The sequence below is a fragment of the Poecilia reticulata genome, chromosome 2 (genome assembly GCF_904066995.2).
Source record: "Poecilia reticulata chromosome 2, P_reticulata-male-v2, whole genome shotgun sequence".
Classification (NCBI taxonomy): Eukaryota; Metazoa; Chordata; class Actinopteri; order Cyprinodontiformes; family Poeciliidae; genus Poecilia; species Poecilia reticulata.
This window is the reverse complement of record NC_088831.1, coordinates 35,562,009-35,581,659: the sequence shown is the minus strand read 5'-3', so window position 1 is coordinate 35,581,659 and position 19,651 is coordinate 35,562,009. Positions and strand designations below refer to the sequence as shown.

Below are 19,651 nucleotides of genomic sequence, written 5' to 3'. Positions count from 1 at the left end.
ATAGAACAAATTTCCACAAAAATATTTTCTGGGGTGATGTGGGGGTGTTAACATTGTTTCTGGCTGTTTTCCAACATAAGGAACTGACATCATGTAATCAAAGGCATGGTGTATATAGAAATGTACTGCGGCATTCTGGGTAAGAAGCTGGAACTGAAATAAATGTTCTAAGCAAAACGATGATCCCAAACAAACTCACTTTGTTTCTAAGAACAATACAGCAAAAATATAAGTCTGGAGTCTTTACAATCTAACGAGCCATCTTTGAACTCGGTCCAGCTACAGAAAACTTTAATCGCAAATGTTGCATGACCTTTTAAAAAAAGACAACTTGCTATTTTTAAATATACCAGAGGAAATAGTCATTTTTAAAGAACTTCAACTTTATCTAAAACACACACACAAATATTAAGAAAAACAAACCTTTTGCAAAAAGGGGATGGACATTTAATTCCCTAGGATGTCATTTCTGAAAAATAAAATAAAAGTTAATTTGTCACGACTTCTTTCTACACTATGGTTGAGGCAGACACCTGGTGTTACAAGAAAGTTCAAAATTAACTTTCTCCCTCACAAAGTATTTTATGTGAGGGACCCTTCATATGGAAAAACAGTATGAGAACCAATCAGAATCGTACCTGAGGAAACTTTATTCCTTATAAAAGCCATAAACCTTTTACAGAATCAATTTACAATAACAAAGTAGTAAACAAACATGAGTACGCATGTCTTTGAAAACAAACTCCCACCCAGGCAACGGCACTCATCAAAATCTGTTATGTTAGACTGGTGCATGATAGAGGAAGAAATGATGAGCAAAACCTCAGAGGAGTGTGTTGGGCAATGTGTGTCACACGCGTGCAAGAATGACATTTTCAGTTCATTTTGAATGAACGACGTGGAACTAAACGGCCAGAGAGAGAAAGATACAATGTTTCATTGAACAGACATCACCGTCTCTCACAGAGCCTGAAACTGCTGACATTAACAATTCACTTTGTTAGCAAGTCAGACATAAAACATTTGAAATCACAGTGTCATTTCAACATACGCGTCCATTATTTTGTAGCTGTAGTGTGCATGTGTGTGTAGTTTCTTTTGTAAGAGCCAGCTGAAGATTCCTAAAGAAAGTAACTGCACAGCAGCCGAGAGAGAAAAGAGACTGCAGAGCCAGCGCTTTTCTGCAATCGCTGATTAAATCAAACAACCTAGAAGCCAAATAAAACCTTATTTAATTACTTTACATCAACAGACAATTAATTTAAAATCATGCCAGTCTTCCAGCCTGAATTAAACTTTAGCGGCAAAGTTAGTGATGGTTATTCTAACACCTGGCTGTAAATGTCCTGTAAGCGATAAAAGAAAGCAAAATTGTCCACTGGGAGTTCTAATGGAGGTGGTTCCACTCAGAGAAAACGAGTCAGATGGGTTTAAATGAACCCAAAGCAACACAAACATCAGGTAAATGATTTGAAAAAAAGAAGGCAAGAGCCATCTGTTTATTGACAACCCCAAAGCTGTTTTTAATCACCAAGTCTTGCATTAAAACTTTCCGGAGAAAGAGCATCAGTCACTGATTACAGGACAAACTAAATGCTGGCTAACAGTCAAATGGAAAAGACATTTCCAAACTGCATTTCTAGCCCTTCCAAAGGCAGATTACCATAGTTCTTGGGCCAAGTTGTGGCCTTTCCAGTATCATAATAAATATTTTTTCATAAATACACGTCCAATGAACTTTAAGGCAATATGCATAACAACGTGAGAAAATTCTGCCTTTTTGCCTTTGACTTTGTGTGTGTAGAATAGTGTATGCAGCTTTTAAACAATGACAGAACTAGTGCATCCGACAAGAGTCCGTATCAAACAGTTTTGAGTTGCACCAGCTTAGAACCTGAACAATAACAGAACTAATCCACTCCCAGAGCTCGAAGTTGTCTCTCGATCTCGTCGTCGGAAATGGTGGCTCCTTTGGAGGAGGCAGCGGTGGCACCGGGGACGTTCTTTCCTGCAGCTGGTGCTCTGACCATCTGAAACCAGAAGATTGGCAGGAAATCCCATGAGCAGGAAGAATTATTAAATAATCACACAGCCTTTTTTTAGTCACCAAGTGTAAAGAATAGATTTTCCACCGTACCACAAAAATAAATTAAAAAAAACAATTTAAAATTGGTGAGCTATCTGTGATTTCTTGTACAATAAGATATTTTTCTTTGAGATGACAGCTTCAGAGATTTTAGAAACCTAATGTGCGAGAAGACGTAGCAACTTTGTATGGAAAAAAAAAAAAAAAAAAAAGAAAGAAAAACACAAACGTTGCCGTATTTTAGAGAGTTTATAGCCGATTCCAGTGTTGGCACATGTTGCAGCCAAATCTTTGACGGTAAACCATCCAGTGTTGCAGCCTTTTGTGACACAGAATACCTGGTATTATACAAGTGCTTTGAAATTTTAAAGAACAAAATACGATGCAACAAAAATGGAAAAAAAAAAGGAGAAATAATTTTCTTGTGTGAAGCACTCTTAGCACATTTCTACTACTTTAAACTGAACAATTTTGTTTTCTCCACCTTAATGAATTTCACGCATTGCCGAAGCTCTGATGAAAGACTTTTCCTTTCAGTATTTTATAGACAAAGAATAATATTATCAAGCTGTCTCCATGTTCACTGCAGCTGTGGGTACATTTGTTGGACGACGTGTGGATTTCTGCAGTGTGCAGAGAGGTAATAATTCATGTAGCCCCCCAGGGGGAGCCAGACATACAGCAGACGGAGAGCGTGGCAGTAACAGCGCTTGAGCCTGAAGAGCTGTAGGCGAGCCCCACCGTGCGGCAGCTGTTGTGCATTTTAACAGCGGATAAAAGAAAAGCCATGTGGAGAGTGTATTGTTTTTGTAGCCAAGAGCTTTTACCTCATTTAGGAAAGACAAGCTTGTAAAAATCAGCAGAAAACCCATTTATTTGTATCCTCCCAAAATGCTTATGATTCTCCTTTAGGTAATGATGAGGGCATAAGGGCTTAAATGTATTAGAGTAACATTAAACAGACGACATCAGACTTGGTGTCTTACCTTCCCTGAGATCTCAATGCCGATCTCATCCAGGACCTGGTTGACAATGTCCTGAGATTCTTCTTCATCCCCAGATTCATCAAAAATGTCATCTAAAGTGTCGTTGACTGGACAGATAAAGATATAGGGAGGGGGAATAAAAAGACGAACACAAAATTTTAAAGTCAAATTGAAACTCTAAGGTAGGTTTTTTTTCTTTGTTTATTCTTTCATCTTGATTTTTATTCACTTGTTTCTATTACCAAACATACATTCTCATATTAACCCTCTAAATCCTTGTTAAAAGCTTATAAACACCACATGTGTTTGTGCATCATGTGCACTTACTCATGTCCTCGGTCATCCCCATCTTCATGTTCTCCTTCTGGAAGTCCTGCATGGTTTTCAGTGTCTTCTGCGGATCCATTTTCTTATTCACGGCCTGCATCGTCTTCAAACGACAGAAAGGAAGCAAGATAAAATCTTGGGGGGGAGGAACATACATAAGTTGCAGGACCAGCCAAGCTAGGAAAAATGTCTAACTTATAGTCAGGAAAATACGGTATTAGCTTGGTTTTAGATAAGAGGCCGTACGTCTCGTACTGCCTCCATTGTCGCAGAGATAAGAGCAGCAGGTAGGTCTAAACACAGACTGATCATTCATTTCCACGTCATGCAAACATAAATGTGACCTACTTGGGTCACTGAGGATGACATCATACCCAAGATCTTATCTCCTGCTGACTGACGCACTTTTCAGTTGGTTCAAATATTTCTCTTTCTTTCCGTCATAGAGAACTGCACCCATATATTTGTGTCAAAAATAAACTTAAAGCGATCACACCTCATCACCCTCCATTAATCTGAAGCCTAATTATATTTAACCTGTCAGTGTGTGGTTGTACAATACTTCGCTCCTGGCCATTAAACGCTCGTCACACTTCATTAACAATGATGCTGGGACTTCCCTTAAAACACATATAGCTCCTACAATAACCATTTTCTCATAATGTTTCCATTATGACACAAAAAAGTTAAGACAAAAAAAAAAAAAATCCCCAAAAAACTTGATCATTTTTCTGGGTGTTTATATGTACAATATGTAAGTGGAAGTAATTCCTAAACATTTAGCACATCTGACCTCAGAGCAACTAATATGGTGTAGGATTTTACCTTGGCTGTGGTAGACATGGCACCAGCCATCTTCATTTGAGAGTTCATGACTTTAGTTTGCGTTGACATGGAGGTAACCTTGGAGCTCACGGCGTACGTCCGGTTCTTCTGCTTCCTAAGCTGAACTAACTGCTTTGCAAGAATCTTACAAGCCTCCTTGTTGCCGCTTTTAGCCATTTTCTTGATCTCCAACTCCTGGGGAGAGAGAAAAAGAAAAAAAATTATAAATGAATGAGCACAAGACCAAGTACAATCTTAATTTGTTTTCTCCTCAAACATGGTTGTCAATGGTTTTGACTGGAACTTTGAAGTTTTTGCTTTTTAACTTTTCTTAATATTCTTGTCAATTCAGACCTACCCTCAAGACATTAGCTGTTGTTCCATAAATAAAATAAATACCTTCAGACAGACTTCACATTTTAAATACATATATGCGTTTGTATTCATAAATCTCTACAGACCAACAGAGATGTTTATAAATACAGACACCATAAATACCGTCTTTTAGATCAAATACTATTCGCTAGCAAGCCAAGCCAAGCATTTAGCTTCAGTAAACATGAGGAAATATGCTGCTGCCTTCAGGGATTGTGTGTGTGGGCCTGACAGTGTGAGAGCATCCCAAGAGATGAGGCAGAAGCTGAGGGTTACAGTAAGCTAGCCGGTCTCTCGGCTCCAGAGTGTATTGTTTATGTCTTGCATGCTGAAAGCATCCTCAACAGGAACCAATAATAAATGCTTTATATTTGATACAGTCATAAAAAACACTCCACTCAGCCATTTTCTTCAGCCTCTTAACACAAAACATTTATGGACTGTCATTTGTCAAATGCATCAAGTTCATCTGTAAATAATTTAAATGCAAACATTGGGGCTGAACTGTAAGGAAAGAAGCTGCATTACCAACTGCAAAGTCAGAAAATCTCATATCAACAAGGAAAAAGTGGGGAAGAAAGCACTGATGGTAGTATTGATTGGAGACTCTGAATATCTACTTTCCCTTTAGACATCAAGAGGAGAGCCTTGTTGTGATGGATAGCTGCTCCCTCCTAGACACGATCTAATGCAGCACTCAGCTGAGAGGCTGTTGTGCTTTTCCTGAAGCAGTCTAAATGTACGATTCTATTCATTTATTTTTTTACTATCTGCAGAAAACATTAGTAAATGCTTTCAATTTTTTAACAAGCTAAAACACTTTTGATGTTTGGAAACAGCACCAAGAATACTGAAGTTAACCAGAACCGGATGATTTTCAGCTTAATAAGCCTTTACCTCTGCCCATGTGGTTAGAAACTCAAACATCCTACTTTTCTCCAGTCAGTGAACACACCTAAGTACCATCAATAACACATTTTGGCATAGAGGTTACTGGGTGAAGACTCAGCTATTTTTAGAATAACTGAAGTCTGTAGGAGGCATGAGGGTCATTCAGCTCCAAGAAAGAGCTAAACTTTGGTAGATCAGTTCACTCCTGTGCCATGTCTGAGTTTTTACAGATAAAAAAAATACATATTTAACAGCTCTATGTTATACTTTTAAACATTGATTCAGAGAGCAGAGTTTATTTAATGACAGATATCATCAGAAATCAAAACTTGAACTTAAATCATTAGAAAAACAAACAGTTTTTGATCACTTTTTTTTGTATAAATAAATATAAAGATTCAGTTGTCAGTGTGGTTACATTTTATTGTGCTGTTGTAATGTCTATTGCTCTCAGAAAAAACATTTACAGTTTAAAATCAAATTCAATCAAATTTTTTTGTTTAGTCAATGGTTTTGCATGTGACAACAGTCAGAGATGCAAAAAAGAAATGACTACCCATCCCTAATAGATGATGCACAGAGAATTTTTTATAGTTGCTAGCTGTACGAATCATGCTTATAATTTGATAAATTAATAATTTATTCATTAAATTATCCTGTCTTTGTTTTAAATGAGTGAAACGCTACCATTACTCTCTGACAAACTCTGAATGACTCCTCTACTCCTAATCTAAATAATTAATGACAGTTCTTGGCTTAAAGGCGTGAATTAAACATTTTTGAACACTGGTCGTACAGTTCTTAAAGACAAATCAAAGTAGGGTAATTGGTTTTGGAAGGTCATGGCTTTGTAAAAAGTGAGCATTAGCTTCAAATCTGAAAAATAAGTTGTCCAAAAATAAACAGAATCAAAGTTCATCTGGCCCTCCTTAACTTCATGGCAAATAAAAAAGCAATATATGCTTTTTTATGTTTATGCTGGTATGCAGCACAAATCCACCTCAATAAATATTAATACGCATATTTGAAGACTGACTGTAAAATTTGACTCATTTTAACACATCCATTTCATTTTGCTCTTGTGTTCCCTGGTGTAAATAGAATATACATCATAATAAGACATACTTTGAAATCTTTGGTTCTCTGCCGCTTTTAATAAAGGCTGTGCCTATAAATCTGAGAGTGGGCACATTTTCTTATTGGAAGCACAATGGGGGACCCTTATGATTGTGCTAACTTGCAGATTAAGGTAATTTTCATTTGTCAGCCAAGATCCTTTTAATTCAGGGTGTACAACAAAGCTTTTAAAGACCAGACTAATTAGCGGAAAGCATTAATGAAGAACAAAAATGGGGTTCCCCAGGGAGGTAATTATGTCCCACACGATATTTACTTAATACAGCTAAATGAGGAAGACACTCTCCGCTTCTTTCATCTTACTGAAACGGGACATGTAACGTACGGCTGTAGCCTCATGGAGCGAGCGAGCGTGCATGTGCGTTTTGCTTGCTTGGAGCAAAGCCTCCACATCGGCTCATTCTTTTCTTTTCACTTAGATCCATGAGCCACTTGGGTTTAGTCCTTAGTGGTGAAAGGGAGATTTAAACGGATTTCTAAGACTTTTTCATCAGCTGGAGGTCCTCGAAGCTTTGATGCAATATGTAGAAATCTAACAAAAATCCTCTGCATGGACATCGTTTATTACTTTCCATTTCTTGAACTTTATTGGTTAGAGTGTGTGAATTCTGACCATTTGTTTCTCTTGCTTCTCCAGCGCTGCTCGGTCCCTGGTGATCTGTCTCTGAGTGCTTCGTAGCTCCTTAGACTGTTCCTTGATGACGTCTTTTGAAAACGTAAAAACAAGTAAGACAGAAGGGTTAATACTGTATGTTTCAATCAACAAATCAGGTTTTATTAGTAAAACACTTTTCATACAATCAACTTTAACACCAGGCATTTTTGCAGAAAGGGAATAGAACGTATGCAATAATCACAAAAAAAATTACGCTTTTCAATAAAACTGAAGAAAATGTCTAGCAGAATTTAGAAATAAAGGAAATGGAATCCCATTTATAGATGCGGAAACTCTACAGCAGTGTTTCTCAACCTTTTTTGGGCCAGCGCCCCCCTAGCCTTTATCCAGGTCCCTCACCGCCCCCCACCAAAGAATTTGCAGGCTACTTTGCACTGACCATTATTTTATTATTAATATTACTATCACTATTGTAGATGTTTTGATTTTTACGCTTGTTTCTGTATTTATCATCAAAAATAATTTCCCAGAGAACAAAAAAGTCATGGGAATTAAAACATGGATAGAACTGCAACTACATTAATCATAACTCTTCTTCTCTTCAGTGTTTCTGTCAATTCTGGTGGTGCAGCTCTGTGCTGCCTTCAGGATAATGGGACAACAGAGTATCATCCATAAAACTTCACCCAAATGGCATTTATTGTGCAAACCAGAGTTTTCAGTGGAAAAACTAAAGTTCCAGGTCCTTTTAATGCCATACAAATATGAGACAGAAAAATGGATTATATCTTTATATAGACCTATTGATTATAGATTAATAGTTTTACTGGACAGAAATTACAAAGAACAAATCTGGTTCTTAATCAAATCTTAATGAGTCAAATTGAAAGTGTCATGGAGTCATCAGCCTCATGACATTAACACTGACATGAAAAACAATATTGAAGAAATAAATATATCAAATCCAATTAAAAACATAAATAAGTGATCAGTTCTTTACTGTTATGGTCTGTAAGATACATTTATTCTCAGTACTAGATGTGGTTTTAACAAACCCATGACATTTCAACAATATTATTTTGCCTTTTATCTGGAAAGTGTGTTTATTCTTGTCATACAGTCCTCTGTATTAATTATTGCTCTAAAGGTCTTGCCATACCAGTTTATTCCTCTGTATTTACTTTAGTTTCTTAGTTTACTCTTGCATTTTGTTCTTCATTCATTTCCATTTAGTTTCTTTTGATTAGTATTATCCTCTCTTGGTTTGTTGCTATGTCCACTTTAGTTTCTTTCCTGTTGCTAGATTTATTTTATTGTTTATTGACCATCAGTAATCTTCACTCATCACCTGCTGCGCCACCTAATCATCATGTGTTTCACATCATGCGTTGATTTTTTTCACTGTTCAGCGTCGGATTCTCTGTTTTTATGCCATAATTCACTTCTAGTTTGTCACTCCGTTTTATGTCCCGCTTCTCCCGTTTCAGAGTTTTGCGCAATGTGCGCGTCTTTTTTTTTTTTTTTTATGTACCGCATATGGTGCGAAAGGCAGCCGGGAAGCGTATCGATGGGGAAAAGGCAGACTGACATAAACCTTTAAAAACAACGTAAACAATTTCTGCATTCTGATTATTGAAATTTAAAAGTGCTGTGTTGTTCTATCACCCCCGTTTCATACCGGACCACTTACAGCACTGTGTTAACGCTATAAAATGAAAGCTCTCCTTCGAGGTATCACCCATGGAGGGATTTCTTTATTTCTGTATTTAAATGGGTTCATTTTTCAGAGGGATACTCAGTGAGGGTATCGTGATTTTAGCTACCAGTAGCAGGAGAACGAAGCTGCGCCAAGAAGCTAACAGAAGCTAACAAACACTGAATAGAAGAAGAGCTGCCATCGATACAGTTGCAGCCAAGCATGATTTAATGTTACACAATACAGTTTTACCAAGTTGCTCAAAGTCTAAACCGGCATTGTTCTGCATTTGAGGTGTAAAGTTTATCTTCGACTAAACGCCCCCCAAAGGCATCCCAGCGCCCCCCTTTTGTAAAAATGTCGGCCAGCGCCCCCTGAATGCCCCCTGGGGGGCGGTACCGCCCACGTTGAGAACCGCTACTCTACAGGAAAAAATTGATATTCAAATATTAAAATACCAGATTCTTAGTAAAAAATATATACACTTTAACCATAATACAAAATAGCAATAAAATTAAAAACTGTTTTTTATTTAGTATGAAATATAAAATGGCGATGTAATCTTAATTAATAAATAAATAAATAATAAAAACATCAAACTTAAAAAAAAAAAACATCTTGGTTAACCAGTCATTAAAGTTAATAGGATAAAAGTAAGGCAGAATTATTAAAGTTAAATCAAAGATTCTTTTGACGAAGATAAACACTCTTAAAATATATAAATACATGTTCCTTAGATAAAAGCTAACTGGAAAAATAGGTAAATGAACCTTTTGTTACCATTGTACTTATTTCATAAAAAAAAGAAAATGAGAAAAAAAAAAAAACATACACAAAAGGAAAAACATTTCTCATCTCCTACAATAAAGTCAATGGTCTGCAGCATGGCTACTGAAAGAAATCTAAAGCACAATAGTCTTAACCTTTGCAGTAGGCTTGTTTGATTGTCTTTGTCTATTGCATCCAAAATACCGCAGCAAGATCAGCAACACACTGAATACACACTGACAACTGTGGCAACTGCTCTGGCAGCTGACATCAATATTGAATCAGTCAGCTGCCAGAGCATCATGTGAAATATTGCACAATCCTGAAGTCACACAATGACAGCTGACTAATCAGAACAAATCAGGATAATTCACACGGCTACTAGGTCAAAAAAAAAAAAAAAAAACATCTGAGATTCTGAATTCAAGGTCTGAATTTTAATTATTTTTTATCATTTCTTAAAATGTATGAATATATACATTTGAAAAAGGAGAATTTTGTGATAAAAAAAAAAAAAAAAATCAAGAACACGACTGATAAACAGAAAAAAAAACTAATTTGCTTCAGAATATAAATGTTGACCTGATCTTCTATTAGAGCACCATCATATCTAAATATTATAATAATTATTTCAATAATAAAAAACAATTACAAAATATAAATTAGGAGTATAAAAGCAAAAAAGACAGCTTTACACGAGTTTTTAAGCTTTATTTCATAACTGAATGACATCCTGAGAAAGCAGCTTAATAAAGCCTATTCTTTCAAAGTCAGTAAACAATAAACTAGTTAGAATCACATCACTACAGTGGACCACTTGTAGGGATGATGCATAAGTGCGTATAAGGTGACGTGCCGCCAACGTATCAAAGTGGGAGGGATATCATCCTACAAATATGTGCCATCTTTCCCCCCCAACACCAACCATGGGAAGTAAATTTAAAAATCGACCAGAAACCACTCCGACGACCAGACACAAGGCAAGAAAAAAAAATCCAAAAACTCTCCGTCCAGAGAATGAAAGGGTGAGGGAAGACTCGGGAAATGCATGAGACAAGAAACGTCAAAAAAAAAAAAAAAAGAAAAGCCAGCATTAAAGAAGATCTGTTGACAACTCAACATACTGTGAAGGTAAGGGAGCACAGTGAGTACAGTATGCAGATTGTTGCTGTGGGTGAGGCTGGAATGACAGGGATGGGAGGAGTAAGTAAGCAATGCTGTGGATAGATTTTCCTACTCCTGCTATGCCTTTTTTCCCCCTTGAACCTGGTTCTATAGTTTAATTCAGATTTTCACACATTGTTTTTTTTTTTTTTTTTTACAAAAAGTGAAGAGGTAGATATTAGATTTTTATGTCCTGAGAGTCATTATTTGAGAACGAATAATTGATTTATACATTTTTTAGGAAAAATGTGTCAGATTTTCCATTTTAACTCTGAATGGCTGATTGTGTTGCCTGAAGAAATTATTAAAATATTCATACTGTAAGGTTTTCCAGAATCGGGTTACTAAAATTAATAGGTTAGAGGATGACGGCATGCCAAGACGTCATACTTAACCTTTCAAATTCATTACGCAATTACAATGTAATTTCCCCTCTCCTTTTCCTTATTGTACTCCTTCTGTACTAAAATCCAGTTGGTAAAACAAAGTTTAAGCAGAATTATGAATGGTAAATGTTATGTCTGAAATAAAATAGAAACGTAATCAAAACCGTAGGTGTTCAAAACATTCGACTGAGAACCATTTGCAAAAATCCGGTGTTTTGTCATTGAATATACCTTTAGTATATTCAATGACATTCATTTTGGGTCATTTGTTTTGTATTTCAATTAATGTGCATAAAATCACATTTTCTAAGTTTGAGTGACAATAAAAACATCCTCTTCGTACAACCTCAAATAATAAGTTGACTTTTATTCCTCGGTTATGTGGTGAGAAACCCAGACGTTCTTTGACATTTTTAAGTCATTTGTTTGCATTTTAACTATCACATTCCTATCCTAGGTTATTTCCTTGAATCCAGGTAGTTTGGGAACCTTTCGACGCTTTCTCCAGGTTAGTAACGTGACTGGTGACTCAACAAAACCAACAACAGGTTCAACGAGTTATATGGGGACAGCTAATTCAAACGGGAAGAACACATAGGCTGAAAACAAATGGGCTAAAAACAAGTTAGCTAGCTTTTGTAACACAGAATAAACTTACCATCGACAGTCTTCTTCTTGAAGAGGGAAGCCATGCCTCTACTCTGTATATAACTAACTATAGAAATTAAATTCAAACCGTGTACTTTAAACAGTACTAATTCCTTTCGTCTATACCGTCAGCAGAGGACGGTACGTCTGCGTTATCAGCCTTCGTTTCCTGGTTGACTTGTGCTGTCGGGAGTTCCTCCCTCAGCTGGCGTCACGGCGGGACCTTTGTGCTGCTTTCAAGTGCACCGCGGAAAAGTGTATTTCATGTGAATATGTTTGCTAAAAATGCCAAATTAAAATAAAGAATAACAATACGTTCGAGCTATTTTTGGGTGGTAAAGATGACATTAAACTAGTTTTTGTGTTGGTATCTTATCTCTACCTTCTGTACTAAAAAACAGTTAGCAAAACCTTGGGGATTTAAGCTTTGTTGCTACTACCGTCAATTATTTCAATGATAACAATAATTAAAAAAAGCAAAACAAAAAAAAACCTCTCATGAAAGTATCATCAGTTGTTGAACAGAACAGTCAATGGTACTATTTTCAGGATGACAAAGAATAACTGACAAATCTAGTCTGTTTTTTGGATAAGTTGTCTTCATAATTCTCTTTGAAAGCATACTCCATGTATCTCTTGAATGCAGCACATAGACGGAAGTCTGTTAATGATATAACAAAGAAATATGGTCATTTTATCTGCATAAAAAGGCTAAGAAAGCAAATGAAGTCAAGTTAGCTAAACGTATTAATCTTCCCAATATGACCTTTGCAACTTTGTTTCTGTACTTTTTCTATATTCACAGGAATTGACATAAAGCACATAATCATATTTGGTGAACTTTTTCACATTTTGTCCAGTTACAGTTGATCAGTGTGAAAGGGGAGAAATGAGATGTTGTTTTACTGTTACTTTTAAACATAGTCTGAAAAAGCTTAATGGGTTTGAATAAAACTCACTCCAATATCTATACCACTTATCCTTGCAGGGTAGTGATTTGGGCGAGTGCCTAGACAAGTACCCAGTCCATCACAAAGCATCCCTTAGACACTCAAGACAAATTACCAAGCTCAGCAACTGACTCTTACCTAAGGGCAAGAAAGACCAATTAACATAACAGTGATTTTTTGGACTGTATAAGGAAGCTAGATTACTCATGCATGCAAAGGGAGAATACAGAAACTCCATCCAGAATGACCCCAGGTTTTTAGTGTATCAGCAGTAGAAACTGATACACGATACAGCCCTAAATTACCAAAATTGTAAAATTTGTATTAAAAAATAACAAAAATTTTAAATCAATATTGTTTTAAACTTTTGTCCATATTTACGTGCTACTTTATGTTGTATACTGTTACATAAAATCTCAGCAAAATGCCTGTAACACAACAAAATGCAATAACATTCAAGGGATATGAATACAATTTATCTAGAAAATCACAACCAGTTACACACAAAAAGATAATACACTTAAAGTACATACTGTAACTGGGCAGTGCTTAAATGCTGAGCTGTAGTCAGCAATGTTTGCAGGTGAGTCGACAAGAGTCAGAACAGGTTAAACAAGTTAAGTTTGGATAACTCAGTTCCGATGACATCAGTGCAGCTAAAAATAATTAGCTTCTTTGTCCTACAGAGCATGTGTACATTAAATTCATTTGTGTTTGAGCACAGAGCAGTGAAGTGGCTTCCCTTTTTGAAGACAGTCCATGAAATTCCCTGTAGAGCAGTATCACATATTGCATTCCAAATTTCATTTCTTTCCTTTTTATCCCCAGAAGAGCGCTAAGCTATCCAGTCTGGTTTGTATTCATATATTCCTTTTTTTCCTGACTCATATTAACACTGAGAGGAAGTTTGTGAGGGACAAATGGGACTCTTGAACCATAACCAACTCAATTTTGTGTTTTGGTTAGAACAGGAATGAATGCAAGAGACAGAAGACAAGCCGTAAAAGCGTGTGGGGACGCATCCTGGAACGATGTGAGACGCCAAGGGTGACTTTGAAAGAGGAAGATGGGTAGCCCTCAGCACTTTTCCCTGATCTCCAAGGAGGGCAGTATGTGTGAATGCACAGTTGCCTCTGTGCATCGGCATGTTGTCCTGAGGCATTACTCTTGTTAAAGTTATTAGAGAAGATGTTTAGCACTAATCAGAGGAGGGCCAAAGGGACCAAAGCTAAATGGCCTCATCATCACAGGGCCCTGGCGGTGATAAATCTAGCCCCAAGCATTAAGAGGTCCGGCTGAATGTGTAGATGCAAAGCAGTGCAATGTAAATCAGTACTTAGAAATTGAATTTGGTCCTTTTTTTATCTGCTTTGTAGACAAATTACTTTTTTTTCTTTTTTTTTATCAAAACAATGAAGTACTCAATCTTACTGAGGATTTTTTAGTTTTAATTATTACTCTTATATTTTAAGTTCGTTCCTTTTTCAATGTAACAAAGGATAAAAAAAAGAAACAATGGAAACGTGAGGAAACACGTCCATCCTTATTTCTCTTTGTTCACTGCTTTTATAGATCGGATTGTTTCCTACTTTCTCCACTTAGTTTTTTTCCAGTAAACCCCATTCTCTTCCTTCACCGGGTGATCTAGCCTCGAGCAAACTAGAACGTAATGTTAAGGCACTAACTACAGTGTGTCTGCACACAGACCCAGCAGAGAGAAAGAAACAATCATGTGTGAAATTAGATTTCTCCACAAACAGAGGGGAGTCAGAGCCATAAAGTACACCAAGCTCCTTGGCTTTGAGGGATCAGCCAAAACTAAATAAATAAATAAAAAATTGTACAAATACCTTCACTTGATGATTTTTGCAATTATTTATCTGATGTTTCTTTTGCTTTTCTTTACAGGTGAAACTCATTGACAGATGCTTAGATATGAGCCTGATTATGTCCTAACAATAATAATAATAAAAAAAAGTTAAATGTTTCAAACCACTTTAAATAGGATTGTTTTCAGGTGTAATTTGAGCACAATACTTGCACCAAATTTTAAAATTTTTCCCAAGGTCTCTTGCATGAGTATTTTTACTTGTTGAATTTTTTGGCATTTTATAATTTTGCAAGTATAAACATTTATTTTGATAGAAAAGAATAAAGTGGCCAAAAGTGGAAGAAAAATGATAGATTGTTTAATTAATTTATTTTATTTAATTTATTGTTTCAACCGTTTACAAACATCTATTCTAACCTAAATCTAATTTGTGACTTAATGCAATCAGCCACGTTTTATCAACTTGCATATTAAAGGGAACTTGTCCACATTGTTTGATAACTATGATTAAAATAGAAAGTTTATAATTGAATTTAAATTTGTCAGTACAAAGGATAGAATATTGTGAACTTGGGCTGCATAGATAAACTGAATTCAATCATTTGCACTCAGCCCCCCTTTCCATTTCACCCATAGATAAACTAAATGTACAAATGTTGGGAGATCCTAAAACACCTGCTGATCTAAGTTTAGAGAATGGTATTTCTACACTTTCTCCTCACAAATATGTGGTATTTGTTTTGGTCTATCTCTAAAAAGTTGGATACATCATTATTCAAGACAATTTTTTAGTTTTATTATGACAAAATACTGACATTTTCTAGATACTATACACATATACTTTTGCAAGGCCCTGCATTTGCTCTATGATTTAATGGGAAGCAGAAGCAATATTTTCCAAACTAGTGCAAGACATCAGGCAATCTTGCTCCTGAGATGCTTCCTTTTTATTGTAGCTGAGCTGAGCTTGGTGCTGTATTTCAGCAAAACAAAGGATCTGATCATATATCACGGTTTATCATTTGCATTGGAATTTTATGAAATCCCCGACAGTCTCCTCAGTGTGTGTCTCATTTCCCTGTTTCACAAACATACAATAAATTCTGAGCGATAGTAGGATAAAGTATATGAAAATATGTCCTTTTATTCCCTTCACACCTGACAAGCAACTGCAGGCTGAAACATCGTCTGCATGAACATAGAGACAGAAGCTGCAATGGGAGATTCGGGATTTTAGGAGCCCCTGTTCACTCTGACGGATACATGGTGGGTTCACCACTGATATGTCAGCAGAGACGTTGTCAAACAGAAGGACAACACATAGTTTGTTAGACAACCTCTCGGAAGAGAAGAGAAAACTCAAGCTTAAGAGCATTCTTGTGTTTTTTTAGGCACAAAGATGTATCTATATGTGTGACAAACACACTGTCCCCTCTTCAGTCTAACATAAATGCAGCTGAAGCTGTACACTGCTTTTGTTTTCTCTATCAGCCTCTTGAGGCTTACGATTTACAACCCCCAACAGTCCTTAAATTGCTCTTTTACTTTCACTAGGACTTCTTGTTTTACTGGTTGGTGGGAATTCTGTTCATACTATAATCATTGGTACTACAGCTGTTCATATTGCAATGTCCTTTTATTTGTTCTAAGGCAGCACTTGTAACATTTTGTTCTGATAATAACATGATAATTTGACTCAGGCGTGTCAATGAATCAGAGACCCGTCTTACAAGTTGCAGGACACCGTCCCTCGAGGACTGCATTTGAAGACCCCTACTCTAGATCGTCCACAATTTCAAGTTCTGTCTTATACTATTTTCTATTCAGCTCATCCCTCAAGTTTTCTAAAGGACTTTGCTCTGCAGACTGAGATGGCAATGGAGAAGCTGGATTTTGTTTGTGTCAAACCCTTTCTGTGACGATTGGCCTCATGTTTTGGAAAAAAGTCACTAGATTTAAATCATCTAGTTGGATGGGTTGAGGGTGCTATGCTCTTTACCACAAGTTCATATGGCACTTGAAAGCAAATGGGCTCACATCAGAATAGATCCTAAATTTTTAATTTAACTTACAAAGAATTATTTCTATTTTTCTTTTTTTTTATTTACCCCCTCTGAATGAAAGGAATAGAAGTAAAGGTTATTATTTACCAAAATGTTATTGTCAGGTGGGACTGTCTAAAAATAAATTACCTTACATTTGTATTTACAGACTTTTTATGTACTTTTTCATGGATATGGAGTGAAATGTAAAATTAAAGCAAGTATATTCATATATTGTTTTGAGGTATTTCCTTTGAATGACAACATAATTTCAGCTGATACTGTTTGCACATTAGGTTTTGGCACGACCTAAATAGGCGTTTTAATTAGAATTTTGCATATTTACTAAACAAAATTGTTTCAGGTAAGCTACTTCTTCTTGTTTAGCTGTAAGCCTATTTACAACGATTAAAGATTTTTAAACGTAATAAATCAGAGAAGTAGAATAATCCTGTTTTAAAACAATCTATTTGAGAATTTAAGTAAAAAGTGAGACATTTTTATTTGATCATAAACAAAGTGATGGAGAGGAAACCAGGACATATGGACGACAGCAGGTGTCTGAGAGAGTAGGAGGGAGAAAAAGGAAGCAGCGGGGAAGGCGCAGGGCAGGGGAATTTGGGATGGTCTAATAAATCGAGTGAGTGACTCCACTCTTCTTTGCCCGTGGGACAAATGTACTTGCGCTCACCGACGCAGCGCAGCATCGGGGAATAGCGGGTAATGAGAGATTATTTCACCCTGTAGTGTTTGCTCATCACCACTGCCACTCCCGGCTTCCCCAGCCTCCCATGACACACACACCCACACACACATAGAACCATGGAAAAAAAAATAGAAGATGTAGTGCTTGGATGCAGTTGTGGAGTTACATACAAATGACCAACGATGAGCCACAGACATGCCAACACATGCACACACATTCACATACACATCCTAAAGGCTTGCTGGTTTGGTGAGTAAGGTCAAACAGTAAGGTGTTATTGTTTAAATCTGCTGCTGGCACCTTTTTTGGATTTCACACTCAGTGGGGCACCCACTCGGTTACACCATTCAATGACACGCTCTTTTTCTTTTCTACAGGTTCTTTTTTGCCTGGGGATGCCAATCTGTTTTAGAGTATGCCCTACACGTGTCAAACCAGAACTCTTTTTTTCTTTTTTTTACTCTCTCTTCCTCCTCTCTGGTCCATGGTCCTTCTTGCCCCCAAGCCAGGCTGCAAACACAAGAAGTGGGCTGGTGGTCCCAGCAGGGGTCCTGGATCAGACGAACCATTAGCATGAGGGAATTAGAGTCATTAAGCCTGGAAGGGCAATAGAGGACGAGTCCTTCAGTCTGTAGAACGGGGATGAGGTCTACAAAGTTAGATGTGGGAGGTTATAGATGGATGAGAGAATTTAATAATAAGATAGGTGGCTGTGCTGTGCAGTGATAGAAATTGTACATATTTAAAAACTAGTCACAGTTCCAAATCTCAGTCAAACAATATTTGAAAGTCCACTAGGCTTTCACCAAATTATACAATAGACCTATGCTGTGCCTTAAAAAGTATTCAGACCCTTGGAATTTCTTTCACACTTTGTCACATTACAGCCACTTATTTGTTCATTTTTTTGTTTCATGCTGTATGAAAATGATAAACGGTTTTAAAACCATTTTACTAATAAAACTCTGAAAAGTATAGTGTGCAAATACTTTATATTTGGTTACCTTTACTACCTTTACTTACTATCCCTCAGAGTTTTTTAGAGGTTTGTTGTTAGCTTCGTGGTTCAGACCTCTAATGCAAACAATCCCCACACAAAAATTTGGTCTTGGCAGCATAGAAATGTAGGGAAGCCTTTTTTCTGCAGGGGTAGAAAAGCATGGCAGAGGTAATGGATTGGTGTATGGGGCTAAATGCAGGGCAATGCTGACACACACCTCTGAGATGCCACAAAAGATATTAGACTGGTTTACCTTGACTGGTCCAGCTTGCATGTGTTAGAATGGCTCAGTCAAAGTCCAGAGCTTGTGGATTTGTGTCTTTGAAATTGCTTTACACATATGTTCTCCAAATAACAATGTACAAACAGTTCAGTGCTTACACATGCAAACCTACCACAAAATACAACATTTGTAATTGCAGGGAAAGGTTGTTCTTCAAGGTGTACACTCACCCAGACATACAAATGCATGTCACATTTTTCAGATTTAGGCTAGATTTTAAGAAGCAAGTCTAGATTTCCTTTGAGTTCACCATGATATGATTGTTTATGTTGGTTTATCATATTAATTTGCAATAAATAATACAATTGAGTCACAGAATGTAACATAATGTTGTTTTAATATTTGTGACTTAAGCACAAAATCAAACTAATAGTACATATCACCCTCACACAATTGCCTGCAAAAAAGACTTCTGCGTATTTCCCTCTTGTTTTTTTTATTTGTTTCATTCAGACTGCATGCTGAATAGCACTTTATTACAGTCACACAAGATATCAACTCGTAATGTGTCGGACTTTTAAACTAAAAAAAAAATCCATTAAAATTTTAAACACTAACAGTTACCCCGTAAAATCCTATTCGAAGTCAACTCATGATTAATTTCACACATATCAGGAGCATAAATTCAAATGTCTGGTGTAAACATCAACTTATTACTTAACATTTGCCGTGGACCATCCTATTTAACTTTTAAATCCATGGTCATTTTGTTTAAAAGAAAACTTTTTCCCTGAAGTGACCCTTCGAAGAGGAGTAACATCAGTGAAGTGAGTTCTTCTTCTCTGCTGTGACCTTGCCTTTGAGTCTCCATCATTTCATTAACTTCTGGCTGGTAGCCTGAGTAGCTGCCATTATCTTTACACATGCAGAATGGGAACTAAAGCTGGAGGATGGACTGTGTAATTATGCGCTTTTTAAACAAGGTCAGTGTGGC

At 36.6% G+C, this 19,651-nt stretch overlaps 1 protein-coding gene and 1 long non-coding RNA gene across 2 annotated transcripts; one reads left to right on the top strand and one right to left on the bottom strand.

The window, feature by feature from the left end:
- Positions 1 to 626: 626 nt before the first annotated feature.
- Positions 627 to 12,095, bottom strand: chmp2ba (charged multivesicular body protein 2Ba). Its single transcript, XM_008403696.3, has 6 exons — positions 11,916 to 12,095; positions 7,241 to 7,332; positions 4,225 to 4,419; positions 3,400 to 3,502; positions 3,073 to 3,179; positions 627 to 2,030 (listed from the first exon to the last, which is right to left on the bottom strand). The coding sequence occupies exons 1-6, from the start codon at positions 11,947 to 11,949 to the stop codon at positions 1,911 to 1,913; spliced, it is 651 nt and encodes a 216-aa protein (XP_008401918.2). The 5' UTR covers positions 11,950 to 12,095; the 3' UTR covers positions 627 to 1,910.
- On the top strand, positions 10,646 to 14,710 carry LOC103461387 (uncharacterized). Its single transcript, XR_533106.3, has 3 exons — positions 10,646 to 10,838; positions 11,715 to 11,765; positions 13,822 to 14,710. It is a non-coding gene; the product is annotated as an uncharacterized LOC103461387 (long non-coding RNA).
- The last annotated feature ends 4,941 nt before the right edge of the window (positions 14,711 to 19,651 follow it).

Bases quoted from the DNA above. Each gene is read 5' to 3' on its own strand.
- chmp2ba (XM_008403696.3), bottom strand. From the start codon at position 11,949: ATGGCTTCCCTCTTCAAGAAGAAGACTGTCGATG. The intron at 3,503-4,224 runs GTAAAATCCTAC...TGTCGTTTGAAG, and splicing joins CCATGTCTACCACAGCCAAG to ACGATGCAGGCCGTGAATAA. The intron at 2,031-3,072 runs GTAAGACACCAA...TTCTGGTTTCAG, and splicing joins GCATTGAGATCTCAGGGAAG to ATGGTCAGAGCACCAGCTGC.